General features: G+C 41.5%; 1 protein-coding gene across 3 annotated transcripts in view; it reads right to left on the minus strand.

Moving 5' to 3' along the window:
- Positions 1–14,308, minus strand: part of LOC109303109 (interleukin-1 receptor type 1-like) — a 49,577-nt gene that overhangs the window by 18,744 nt on the left and 16,525 nt on the right. For all 3 annotated transcript variants that reach the window (XM_019525196.1, XM_019525198.1, XM_019525197.1), the window contains exons 3-6: positions 13,921–13,987; positions 10,000–10,219; positions 7,356–7,545; positions 4,148–4,322 (exon numbers count right to left, since the gene is read on the minus strand). In XM_019525196.1, coding sequence (XP_019380741.1) covers positions 4,148–4,322; positions 7,356–7,545; positions 10,000–10,219; positions 13,921–13,987 — 652 coding nt within the window. The remainder of the gene's footprint in view (positions 1–4,147; positions 4,323–7,355; positions 7,546–9,999; positions 10,220–13,920; positions 13,988–14,308) is intronic.

Below are 14,308 nucleotides of genomic sequence, written 5' to 3' on the forward strand. Positions count from 1 at the left end.
GCTTCACATATATTTTAAATCAGGGGCACTCAACCTTTCTGCCTGAGGAACTGAATGGGCAGTGCCTGGTCCGCCTGTGGGCCAGATCCAGCAGGTGATCCCAATTCAATGCCCAGGGCAAACGTGGTGGGGACTCATGCACAGAGTGGGCCAGGGGGGCAGCTCAACCCCAAGCTGGCCCTCCAGGGAAAGGGGACTTGCCCCACCCCTGCTGTGGGGAGGGGAGTGGGAGGTGGGGGAATGACACAGCCTCAACCTGGCCACACAGGGAGGGGGATGGGGCTTGCCTTGGCCCAAGCCCAGCCCCACAGGTCTTGGGGTTTGGGAGTATGGCAACAGGGAAGGTTGCTATATTAATTGCCATCAGTCCCCCGCTACCAAATTTTCCAACCTGCATTTGGCCCATGGGACAGATGTTGAGCAACCCTGTTTTAATCTACTAAAATAGATTTAATCTACTTGCATCTGTATTCCTAGACACAAACCAAGACAAATCTCCCAATTGGATCATAGATAAACATAGGAGGGACACCAGCCCAACAATTGTTAGCGCAGACTTAGTGAAAGGGCACTTGGAGGGGCTGGATGTGTCCAGATCAGCAGGCCCAGATGAACTTCATCGAAGGGTACTGAAGGAATTGGCCATGTCATAGCAGAGCTTCTGGTACGGCTGTTCAAGCACTCATGGTGCTCTGGTCAGGTCCCAGAGGACTGGAAAAGGGCTGATGTGCTCCCTATTTTCAAGAATGGGAGGAGGGAGGAACTGGGATCTATAGGCCTGTTAGTCTCACCTCTATCCTTGGGAAAACGCTGGAAAAAATCATTATAGATCACGTATCTGGGAGCCCAGCAGGGGAAATAATACTGAAAGGAAAATCACCATAGATTCATGGCAGGTAGATCCTGCCTGACTAACCTTGTTTCTTTTTGTGACCAGGTCACAAAATACTTAGACACAGGAGGCGAGGTAGATGTCATCTACGTAGACTTTAAGAAGGCCTTCAATATGGTATCTCATTCTGTTCTTGTAAATAAACTGACAGGCTGTGATGCAGATGATTACAGAGTCATGTAGGTGGCAAATTGACTTAGGGGTCTCACCCAGAGAGTGGTGAATATGGGTGAATGGGTCAATATCGACTTGGAAAGATGTGGGCAGTGGAGTCCCTCAAGGCTTGGTCCTTGGGCCGATGCTATTCAACGTCTTCGTCAGTGCCTTGGACAAGGGCATAGAGAGCACCTTGTCCAAGTTCACAGATGATACCAAATTATGGGGCAAAGGTAACACACCAGAGGGTAGGGAACAGATCCAGGTGGATCTGGATAGGTTGCAAAAATGGGCAGAATGAAATAGGATGCAGTTCAGCAATTCAACAAAAACAACTGCAAAGTGCTGGGCAAAAAGAACCACCAACACACTCACAGGCTGGGGGATGACCTTCTCAACAGCACAGGAGTGGAAAGGGATCTTGGAGTCATAGTCTACTCCAAGATGAACATGAGTTGTCAATGTGACAAAGTGATCAACAAGGATAACCGCACTTTATCATGCATTAGCAGATGCATGACGAACAGGTCCAAGGAGGTGATGCTTCTCCTTTATGCGGCACTGGTCAGGCTGTAGTTGGAGTAGTGTGTCCAGTTTTGGGTGCCATGCTTCAAGAGGGATATGGACAAACTTGAGAGGGTTCAGAGGAGGGCCACTCATATTGTCAGAGGCCTGCAGGCAAGGCCCTACAAGGAGTAACTGAGGGACCTAGATCTCTTCAGCCTTCGCAAGGGAAGCTGAGAGGTGATCTTGCAGCTGCCTATAAATTCATCAGGGGAGGGCAGCAGGAAATAGGAGATGCTCTATTCACTAGGGCACCCCCTGGAGTAACTAGGAACTATGGCCACAGATTGACAGACAGCAGATTTAGGTTGGACATTAGAAAGAACTTCTTCATGGTAAGGGTTACCAGAATCTGGAACGGACTTTCAAGGGAGGTGGTACTCTCCCCTACCCCAGGGGCCTTCAAGAGGAGACTGGACAAGCACCTGGCTGCAGTTCTCTGACCCCAGTACTCTTTCCTGCCCAGGGCAGGGGGTCAGACTTGATGAACTACTGAGGTCCCTTCCGACCCTAACATCTATGCATCTACAAATCTATAAGGTAAAAGTGTGTCCAGACAGGAATACTTCATGTATACTAGACAGGAACTATATTGTTCTACATGGTTTATGAAACCCCTGACAGCAAATAACTGTTCTTACACCACAAGATTGGGTTCTATTCTTTTTGAACTTTTACCACAGCCAGGAGCATTATGAAAATATCTGAAATCAACAGATTAAACACAATGCTCAAAGATAGCAATTTCAACTTAAGAAAACTTTTCTTGTGGGAGAGTGGTAATTTTCATGATCATTCATCAGATGTCAATCAGCATATGAGGTAGAAATATTGCATATACAGATGTAGCAGCTAAGATAACAGTGATAAATGCTACACTCAATGTCAGCAGCAAGCCTGACCTCCTCTTGGATGTATGCAAGTATGGCTGACGACACAAACTTGAATACCAGAGCAATTTTCCTATATTACCATGTAAGTTTTGTTGGAGCAAGCAAACTTGGTCAGATTCTGCAAGCAAACTGATCATCTAGATCATAAGAAACAGCTTCTCAGCAGATTTTGCTTTCATGGGCTCAGCAGGGGAAAAAAGCCATGATATTTTTATTGTACTAGTATGAAACTTCATTTGTGCATTCCATTATACTACTTCTTCCACCATAACCCCCAGCTCCCCTAATGCACAATCCATTAACCATTGCTCCAAACAATTTCTCCCTATTGACTCTTCCTCAAGTATCATGCTCCATTCTAACAGCATCTCCCAGAACATTGGCTGAAATCTCACTATTCCCTCTGACAGGTACTCAACATTTTCTCCTCTACCTGCAACTTTCATTGAAGCAAAAGGAAAAAATTAGGGATAAGGGAAGATATTTCCAGATGCTCAATCTGCCCTCTCCCTCTGGGAGCTTGTCAAATGTCACAGACCTTAACAGGTTGCTTAGGAAGATGGAGCTGCACCTCAAAAACTAGAGTATGTTTTGCCAAAAGCTGCAATTCAGGCAGACCTGCTTTTCAAGAAGCTGTATTTCTGAACCTCAAAGGCAGCCACATCCTTTCCTCTGTAAGGTGGGAAAATGACCCAGTCATAGGTGACTTTAGGTTTTAATATTTTGTGCGTGAATGCTTTATAATGACTCAGGCTGTCATAGTGATAAGACAACTGGTCTTAAATGGTTTCCAGTTCTAGACATTGCTCCAAAAAACAAGGAGTAAAAAGTTAATAATTAAGAGGATAAAAATGAATCCTAACAAGGGCAGACAATTTCCCCTTAAGCTGCAGAGTCAGGATTCTCCTGTGCCATTCACTGGGTCTATGGCTGTGCTTCATATTAGCACCCAAAGAAACGGATGTAACCAATGAACTTCTCAAGTTTAAGGATGCTGTACAGCTGTGCATCTATTCTGCTAGAACAGTGACCATCTTTTGTCCCCAACTACCTACACAAAGGGAAGCACAAATGACCCTTCCCTGAACATCCCAGGTCAGATCCGTACATACCTTTGTAGGGATGACTTTGCAGTATTTTTCACTACACCTGACACTGGCTTTTTTTAGTAAAGTCAAGTCAACCATTACAGTACCAACAAGGTTATCATAAAAGCAGAACTTCTGCCAGTATATTTAAGCCCTCTCTCTCATTTCCTCTGTTATACCAGATACATCCAGGACTTGGGATCTCAGCTGAAAATTCATCAATAGGCTAAACACAGAAATTGAGAACAGCTACACAGCTTTTCAAACTTCTCTTCCTTCATGTGTACATAGAAATAGACCTCAAGTCCATTTTTATTCAAATAGAAGTGGCAGACCTATTTTTAGTAAAGGAAAAGTTTTAAATTATCCTAAATATAATACAGAAAGCAAGGGGGAGGGACAAAGGGAGGAGACTTTGTGTTGGAGTACTTTACAGTTGCGATTTATTTCTAACATTCAAGGAAGGACTGATTTAGAAATGTCAAACATCTGTGTTTTTCAGAACAGCTGCACTATTTGAAGAAAGATTTTTTTTTTTAAATCATAACAGTTACCTTCAACATCCAGATTAATGGTCCGTGAAACATTATAAAATTTTCCCATATGCATGTATGTTGTGAGGCACGTGTAGTTTCCTTTATCTTGTAGAGTTACGTTTTTAATAGTAAGATAGGGTTGACCCTTTAAAGGCTGAAATCGTGGATCTTCAAGTAATCCAGGCTTACATTCCTAAATAAAGCAAAATAATAAAAAATAACTATAATATAGTGCTAAATTACATAACTTGATAATTAAACATTTGCAAAACAAAAAACTGTAATCTTTTAACAACATAAAACGTATTTCCCCACCCAGATCAAAACCAAAATACATTTTTGATCATTGATTAGACACAAAGCTTTAGTCATGAAACGCTGGCTTTAGTAGTGAAACACTGACTAGTTATTCTGTTTTAAAAACAGACAGTCAAGTACTTCACTTTTTTGCCAAGAAGTTTTGGCTTTTGTTTGTTTGTTGTTTTTTTTGTTTTTTTTTTAATACCTCAGATGGATTTCCTTATCCCATTCTTCAATTTTTTATTTGTTTTAGAGAGATTTTATTAGATTGTAGGACCCCAAACGTCTCCTACCGACAGTAAGAGTGCAGAGTAGAACTCAGGCCTCCTGCATAGAACATTAATTCAAGAGCTTAAAAATGTTCCCCTTTTACTCCAGGAAGCATAACATGTTCATGTTTCTAAACAGTTTCATTATGTTCTATTTAAGACAAAATTTAAGGAGCTTTCCAATGAAAATGTCAAGAACATTTTTTCACAGGGCTCAAGGGAAAGGGCTGAGAGGTAGACCGAGTCAGAAGAATTATGGTCTCTGCTCAGGGACAGATCCAGGATTTCCCGAAGGGCGGGTGTGAAAGCAGTAACCTGTGCTGCATGGATGGCTGCACCCCTGCTCCCAGTTTCCTTCTCCCCCCACCAGTGAGGGTGCAGCAGGAGCCTTTAGGAACTTGTAAAGCAGGTGAAAAATCTCTCCTTCCTTCCCCTTCATACTCAAAGGCACGCTCCCTCTGCTCTCCTCCTGCTCTACCGCCTTCTCTGCTGTTCCAGGGGGAACAAGGAAAGCTCCAAAGCTGCTTCTGTTTGTCACACCCATGCTGTGCTGGGCTCAGCTGGCAATGGAGATCCAAACAGCAGCAGTGGGGATGGGTGGGGGTGAGGTTCCTTTTTCCTGCACCTGGTCCCAGGGGACTGGTCAAGGAGGAGGAAACTTCTCCCACAATACAGTTGCTGCTGTCCCTATTCCCAGCTGAGTCCAGCCACATGCAGCCTAGCTGGGACAGGCAAAAGTAGCTATGGGCCTTTCCCCTGCTCCAGGACCAGCAGGGAAAATAGCAGCGGCAGGGAGGGGAGCAGGGGAAGGAGAAGGGACAGGAGGGAATTTTACTAGAGCACCTTATAAAGTAGTATTGTAATCTGCTTCTAAAGTAAGATGTTTCAGCATCAAAAATGTGTAATTGCACTGTAGATAAATTTGTAGATAAGAAATCAGTGATTGCACTGTAGATAAAAAGATACAAATTATTCACTACTTACCATACAATCAAATCATTTGTTTGAGTATGAAGGGGAAGGAAGGAGGGAGTTTCATCTGATTTAGGGACTTAAAAACATATTTAAAGGATGAATTGCTTTAATTTTGTACAGTGTTCCAGAAGGTTTATTTATTTATTTAAAGAGCATTATATTTAAGACCCACCCCTATCAAAAGTAATGCAAGTGTATCACTGCCTAGTTCCATGAAGCCTTCTGCAGCATACAATGCATAGAGATACAATTTCTCCATCGAACTAGAGCTCACGCTATATAAGATTGTAAAGATCCCCAACCTGAACTGCATCTAAAAGTGAATGGGAAGGGAGGGCAATCTTTGCAGCCTAAATATAGCATGCTCCTATAAATGAACTCAGCTATGCAATCAGGCTACCACATGGTGATAGGTGTAGTTTTCAAGTTCTTCATGAACAGTGCAGTACAATAATTTAAATCAATAAGAAATGCATGGATCACTGTAGCTACATACAAATTACCAATAACTGAGCTAAAAGGCAGATGGACACTCAATTACAGAAGTCACATATTGGCAAAGTACAGGCAAACCTTTTCCTTCCTATGACTAACACAGAAGAAGCCATCTCCTGAAGATGATTCCTGTGGGAAGCACTTCCACCTCACTTAGCCCAAGATTCAGTTTACTCTTATTTAAGGTTCTCTCCTTATTCAGACATACAAGCCTTCCTTTCCACAGCCACCAAGGGAATCCTTGTAACAACATTGTGTTTGCATGGCAAGCCAACATTTCCCCTGGAAAATTTAGCTAGCATATCGCAGAATCTACCACCTTCCAAGTCTGTTTAACAAACAGACATAATCCAACAAAATCCAATGAACTGGATTTTTTGTGAAACTGAACCTGCAGTAAAAGTGTAAAGTGTCAAAAGTGTTTATAAGCTTTCAGTAGATAAAGTATGTTCCTGAACAGACTTTTAAGATTAATAAGCCATAAAAATATATAGATGATGCACTACTTACCATACAATTGAATCACTTGTTTTTCATATAAAACTATGAAAAACAAATTATTGTATTCTATAAGTAAGTAGTGCATCATCTATATATTTTTATTTACAGTGCAAATCACACATTTCTTATCTAAAAAGGTATCTACAGTGCAGTCTCACATTTCTGATGCTGAAACATCTTACTTTAGAAGCAGATCGCAATGCTACTTTGTAAGGTACTCTGGTAAAAACAACCAGGTTGCTGGCAAGATATCTACTCCAGTTTCATGCATATACTCACATACTTGCTTTTTTCCATTGCCATTCATAGGACACATCTACACATGCACTGAAAGTTACTGTGCAGTATGGGCGCACATCTACACATGTGCACCTGTACTGTGCAGTAACTATGGTGACTTATGCTGAGTTGGGCATAAATTTGCTACCTGCACAGTAAAGCACGTGTAGACACCTTACCGATCAGTGACACTATGTATGCACTCCAACTTGGGAGTAACTTTACTCTCAAGTTGGAGTGCACACAGCATTACTGCGCTATAATGTCTATATGTGTAGACGCCGGTCTAACAACTGCTTACTGTGTAGTAACTTATTGCACAGTAAATGCACGTGTAGACACGCCCATTGTTACTTCTCTAAAAAAAATGGACATAATGCAAAAATCCTCAAATTCAAATGCAATACCTTATACCATTGTATTTCAGAAGCAGTGTTATTTTCATCTTTAAAATACCCCAGAAGAGGACATGTAATCTTTCCAGCAGTTAAGGTAAACACTTTCTGGTCAAATCTTGTATTTTCATTAAAGCATAAATCATTATCATTCTTGAAAACGCTTAGTTGTACATATGTTTTCTCAGAGCTGTTAGCTTTCCTGTAATAAGAGGAGCAGCAAAATTAGACCATAAATGGTATGCCCTACATTCCCAGAAAAACAAATTAGTGCTACTAAGGTTCTGGATACTCTACTGGAAAAGTAGAAATGGAAGTCCAGCCGAAAGCAAAGCTTTTTAAAAAACGAGTTTTTAGTTAGACTTTTAAAGCTATTATTTAAAACAATATTCGTAGCTGAAAAATCTTAGCCAAAGCCTACCACACAACTAATCAGTTTTAAAAAAATCGCAATAACAAGCCCAATCCCAAAGACTTTGTAATATCCTTCATCTAAGTGACTCAATATGTGGCCTCTTAAAGGCTTGAAAAATGTATTTGGTAAAGCTAACTACATGACACACAGGCTTGATTTTTACTTAAAGTTACTGACTTTCAGTCTGATAGTTTTTTAAAATGTATATTGTTTCAATATCACATCTAGTAAGATATGGAGAACTACCTCAGACAGGTACTTTAAAACAGTATTGCCATGTTTATCCTCAACAAACATTTCATCTCCTTTTTAGTGGAATCAAACCAATGGATTCACTAAGGGCAAGTCATGCCTGACCAACTTGATTGACTTCTAAGATGAGATGACTGGCTCTGTGGATACCTTGATTTTAGCAAGGCTTTTGATAGTCTCACACAATATTCACACAGGCACGCTAAAGAAGTAAGAATCATCATTATCCACCTTCCAAATCATCCAAAATGGTCTGTAAGGTGGATAGAAAACTGGCTGGAGGATCACCCTCAGAGGGTAATAATCAATGGCTCAATGTCTAGTTGGCAGCCAGTATCAAGTGGAGAGCCCCAGGGGTTGGTCCTGGGGCCAGTTTTGTTCAATATCTTCATCAACGACCTGGAAGATGTCATCGAGTGCCTGGGGATTACAGTGGACGATAGGCTTAATACAAACCCACAATGTGCCCTTGTTGCCAAGAAAGCTAACAATATACTGGGCTGCATTGGTAGAAGTGTTGCCAGCAGATCAAGGGAAGTAATTATTCCCCTTTATTCAGTACTGTGTCCAGTTGTGGGCACCATGCTACAGAAAGGATGTGAACAAATTGGAGAGAATCCAACAAAGGAAAACAGAAATGGTAGGGGGCTGGAGCACATGACCTATGAAGAAAGGCTGAGGGAACTGTGCTTATTTACTCCAGCTGGTCAGGCCACAGCTGGAGTATTGTGTCCAGTTCTGTGCGCCCCAGTTCAAGAGGGATGTGGACAATATGGAGAGGGTCCAGAGGAGGGCCACCCGCATGATCCAGGGACAACAGGGCAGACTCTACAGTGAGAGACTGCGGGACCTGAACCTATTCAGCCTCCACAAGAGAAGGCTAAGGGGGGACCTGGTGACTGTCTATAGACTCACTAGGGGGGACCAGAGGGGTTTGGGGGAGACGCTGTTTCCCCTAGCGCCCGCTGGCATAACAAGGAGAAATGGGCACAAGCTGTTGGAGAGGAGGTATAGATTGAACATCCGCAAAAACTACTTCACCGTTAGGGCGGCTAGGAGCTGGAACCAACTTCCAAGGGAAGTGGTGCTGGCCCCTACCCTGGGGGTCTTTAAGAAGAGGCTGGATGCCCACCTAGCTGGACTCGTTTGAGTCCCATTTCTCTTTTTGGGGTTTTTGTTGTTCTCCCGCCCTGGCGGGGGGTCGGGCTAGAAGATCTACTAGGTCCCTTCCGACCCTTAATCTATGAATCTATGAATCTATGAATCTAAGAAGGGATTTAATACCAGCCTTCAACTAGCTGAAGTGGGGTTTAAAAAGGATGGAGTTAGACTGTTCTTAGTGGTAGCAGATAACAGAACAAGGAACAACAGTCTCAAGTTCCAGCAAGGGAAGTTTAGGTTAGATATTAGGAAGAACTTTCTCACTAGAAGAAGGGTAGTAAAACACTGGAACAGGTTACCCAGAGAGATTGTGGACTCTCCATTCTTGGAAATTTTTAAGATCTGGGTAGACAAAGCCTGGGATGATCTAGCTGGGGATGGTCCTGCTTTGAACACAGGGTTGGACTAGATGACCTCCTGAGGTCCCTTCCAACCTAATTTTCTATGATTCAATTAAAATTATGTCATATCTGTTATTCATAGCAATTAATTAACCTCAATAAATAATTACAAAAACAGTCTTTTTAAAATAAATTTTACACTTTCCAAAACCTTAATTTCCTAGTACTTATAAGGTACTTTAAGATGAAAAATTATCAAATATGATTTTACATCAAATACTACCAATATGGAAGTAACAAGCAACAGAGGCTAGTATCAATAGGTAAAAACCAATAGCTGAAGAACTAATGCATCCCATACGAGTACTAATAGGAATTTTTTTTTAATGGTAGAGTAACATGAGAATACAGTATTGTACCAAGTGCATTAATGATCAGTCTTTCTGTTTTTTAGGGCACTATCACATTTAGAAACACAGGACCTTACCTTATATTACATGCATAAAAACCTGAATCTTCTAAATTTGCAGGGATGAACCAAAGAAAGTTTTCTCGCTGATGAACTCGGGAATGCCTCTCTGTGCTTACTGGTATATCACTACCATTCCTATACCAAGTCAGATTGTAGTCAGTGTTGTAAAATTTTGGACAACTGATAGCAACAGGCTCTCCTTTGAGCACAAAATGAAGACAGGTTTCGCATCCCTCTATTTAATATCAAAGAAAAATGTCAAAAACATAAGCAAACTTTTCATAATGATAACGTTAATATTTTTAGCATATTCTTAGGATGATACATGACTGATAAGCTCTCTTTCAATGACAATTTATCAGCAGTAATTTTGCAAATGTATCTGCATTTAGTCATCATTTTCCATCTGAGGACTTCAACCCACCCCTATTTCAAACCATGCAAACGTCTCTTAAAGGAGGTGACAATATACCCTCATAAATTAGTCACACACTCTCAATGTTTAGGGTAATATACAGAGATGCTTCTAATTCACTGGCCATCTCAACCTTCACAATCTATTTTTCTAGTCCTTTTTAATTCAAATAAAACAACTCTTAGGATGCCTGTACATCTGTGTCAGAGCAGACTCGATTAATTGAGTTCTAATTAGAACACTCCAGCAGCCCACCAATGGTGGTGGGGCACTTTAACTAAAGCTCATTGAACAAGCTTTAGTAAAAACACCCCTGCTGCCAGTTATAAGTGCAGGATGCTGAATACACGAGATGCCATGCCTCCTAAGAGTGCTCTAATTAAAATGCCACACCTGTCCCATCCCGGAGCATGTATATAGACCCCCTTACTTCTCATGCAAGATACTAGACTGACAATGTAGAAACTGTCCTTCACAACTGCAGCCCAGGCAGTGGAAGTACACAGTTCCCCCCTGCTGCCAGTCAGACACATTTCTGCATCTGAGAGGACAAAACAGGCTAGAGAGAACAAACAGTACAGTAGTCAGTTTTTGAAACTATAAGAACAAGATAATCCAATGGACAGAAGTCCCATGCTGAGTCAGAACAATGGTCCGTCTAGTCCACTACCCTGTCTCCAATAGTGGCATGACATAGATGCTTTAGAGGGGGAATATTCATACCAGCTGTGTTTGGCCTTATCCATCCCCCGGCATACCCTTCCTGATATCGACCAGAATTGGCTAGGGATGTCAAAGGATCTACCTAGAACAGTCAGTGGATTTAATAGCTAGCAGTATACCTGTTCTCCATTAAATCGGTCTAACCCCTTTTTGACTATAACCTTCTGTGGCAGTGAGTTCCACAAGTTTACTACACACTGGCCACATATACACAAGACATTGACTGCGCAGTAGCCCAAGACTACTATTCAGTAGCAGTGTGTGGCAGACAACACTACTGAGCAGCAGTCTCGGGCTATTGCACAGTCAGAGTCAGAAAAAGCTGTTTATTGGCACTACTGCACAGTAACTCAGGTTACTGCAGTCATTTAGTACTTGTTTATACAAGGTAGTCATTAAAATTCACAGGAGAAAAGTTTAAAACAAACAAGAGAAGTACTTACCTGTTTTTCTTTTGACACACTGGCTACATCTACACAAGACATTGACTCCACAGTCATTACTGAGTAGTCATTTAGTACTTGTTTATACCTAGTACGTATACTTGTTTATACAGGTACTGAATGGATGCTCAGTAAAGACTGTGCAGTCAGCGTCTCAGGTAGACACAGTACTTATCTCATTTGTTTTAAACTTTTCTCCTGTGAATGTTAGTGATTACCTCCTAGTTCTTGTATTCAGGGAACTAGACTAAACAGAGATTCAATTAAATCCATGAACTTGTAAATCTTCATATGATTCAAGCCAGGTCTGTAGTAAGTCAACATTTCAGGCCAAGAAGCTTTTGTTTTAAGTCTTTGATGCATATGCTACCTTTAGTTCTGCAAGTTGCCTCATCTCACCCATACATCAAGATTTCTATTTAATATAGCAAATGTGAATATTACACATCAAACATAAGCAGGATTTGCGTTGGCTTAGTTCTATAATAAGTTAAAGCACAAATATGCTGTGCTTAAACAGTAGTGACAGACCATGCAAAGTCACACCCAGTGACTAAGAAATGCAATGCTTACTACAATTATTTTTAAGAAGTCAGTTTATCATGATTAGATAAAACAGACACACCAGGTGGCTACAGAGAGGATCTCAAAGCTTTCAAGCTTCTCTATAAATTTGAAATCCTATATTCCCATGAAAAACGCTACAAAACCTCAGTCTCAGACCAGGGTATACTAAATTCCTGCTACAGCCCAAACCGTTTTGTTTGTTTTTTTAAAGAAACCCAAGTCTTTATTGATCTTCCACTTAACAATGTTTTCCTTTCTTCCAATTTAATTTTCTGAGCACTACTGTAAGGAGAATTCCCCTGAAACACCTGGAAATATGTAACTAGCCATTAGATAACTTCATATGACAAGTAATCACCATAAAAAAGAAAGTTCTGGTCACTGCCTTGGCATTCAGCGTTTCAAATTTCTGGACAGAAAAAGGAGCTTACAAGGCTAGAGTGGTCCATAAAATATTAATCTTTTGAGAAATCGATGTCCCTGCAGAATCCTTCAAATTCCTTGGACCAATGGAAGACATTCCTTTACTCTGGCAGGAATTAGGGAGGAATGTGATATAAATAGTCATTGTAATAAGATTATAAATGTAATATCTAACTCCAAATCTAAACAAGAAAGCACTCTGCTAGACACTTTTTCAATCAAGAATCAACTAGCAATAAGCAGAAAGCTATCAGTATTCATATCAGTATGACATCCCAATCCAGGACAAAAAGTACTGTTAGCCATTAGGATTATACTCATCCACAGTGTACTGAGATACATACATCTAATACAAGTGTCAAACTCATCCGGCCCCCAGCCACAAGAATGGTGGGGGGCAGGTCCATAGGTCAGACCAGACCTGTGGACCCCCTCCACCTGCATACCTGAACCAGCAGCTGCTTCAGGCAGTCTAGAACCTGTGCTATATGCGGCACAGGTCCCAGTGGCTACAACAGACTCTGTGCAACACAGTCTGGCCAGAGCACCACGTGCAGTGCCTTGCTCCAGCCAGTCCAGAACCCACACTGCACACAGTGCCTACAAAAATTATCTGCAGCGCAGGTTCTGGACTGGCTGGAGCAGGCTCCACGTGCAGCACATGTCCCAGAGCAGGCTCCATGTGCAGCACAGTTGGGCCAGGCAGCCAAGGACATGCTGCATGGTTTCTACTCTGGCCAGGCTGTGGCACCTCTTCCACCCACTCTGAGATCTTCACTGGACAGCGCAGATCCCAGAATGACTGGAGCAGTCACCAGATCTGGTATACTGAGGGAAGGGGTAGGAGGTGGGGAGTGGAGGGAAGAGAAAAGAAATTCATGGGCCAGATCTGGCCTGCAAACCAGTCCCACACTACAGGCACATGTTGTGCCTCATGTGGATCTGATCAAACCCAAAAGCAGCACCTGGAGTCAATGATGGAGCTCCATGAGTCAGATCTGGCCCACAGGCCATATATATTTGTCACCCCGATCTACTACGTGTTCCTGTTTGCTCATTATCAATGTGCAAAGGAGGGCCATGTAAATTTAGAAATGCACACTTCTAAGAAAAAATTAAAAACACATTTTAAAAAATGGCTCCCTCCATATTTGTGAAATTCCCTCCATTTTATTTATAAAACCATCCTATCACCCATCAGTCTGTCCATTCCATCTCTAGCATTTGTATATCTTGTTGGATAAAAAGACAACATTCCCTGTTGTGTCACCACTTAACTCATTTTCATCACGTACAACACATGCACACACACTAATCACACTAATTTTAGGCATTAATCTATATTAAGAAACATGTTTAACTTACCAGTTGAGTATGGAGAAACAAACAGCATTAGATAGCAAATGTACCACAAAAGAGATTTCATGTTTTGCTACAGAGGGAAAAAAAATTCCATTAATATATTAAAAATGTCCTGGCTGCACTATCACTTTTATACCTCACTGTACCTATTATGTGGAAAAATGAGTGTGATATGGCCCTTCCTGGCACACACAAGTCACAGTATTAACTGGTCCATATAGAGGGCTCAGTCTATACTTTGTACCAACATTATATCAGTATTGGGTATGACTCTTTGCTGGTAAAAGCATTTCCATAAGTGCATTTATACTGATACATCTTATTTCAGATTCCACATTGGAGCAAGCCACGGCGGCATACGCACTTTTGTAAAACAGAAAAATGCTCTGAG

This window comes from Gavialis gangeticus, unplaced genomic scaffold (genome assembly GCF_001723915.1).
Source record: "Gavialis gangeticus isolate Ggan-Ray unplaced genomic scaffold, GavGan_comp1, whole genome shotgun sequence".
Classification (NCBI taxonomy): Eukaryota; Metazoa; Chordata; order Crocodylia; family Gavialidae; genus Gavialis; species Gavialis gangeticus.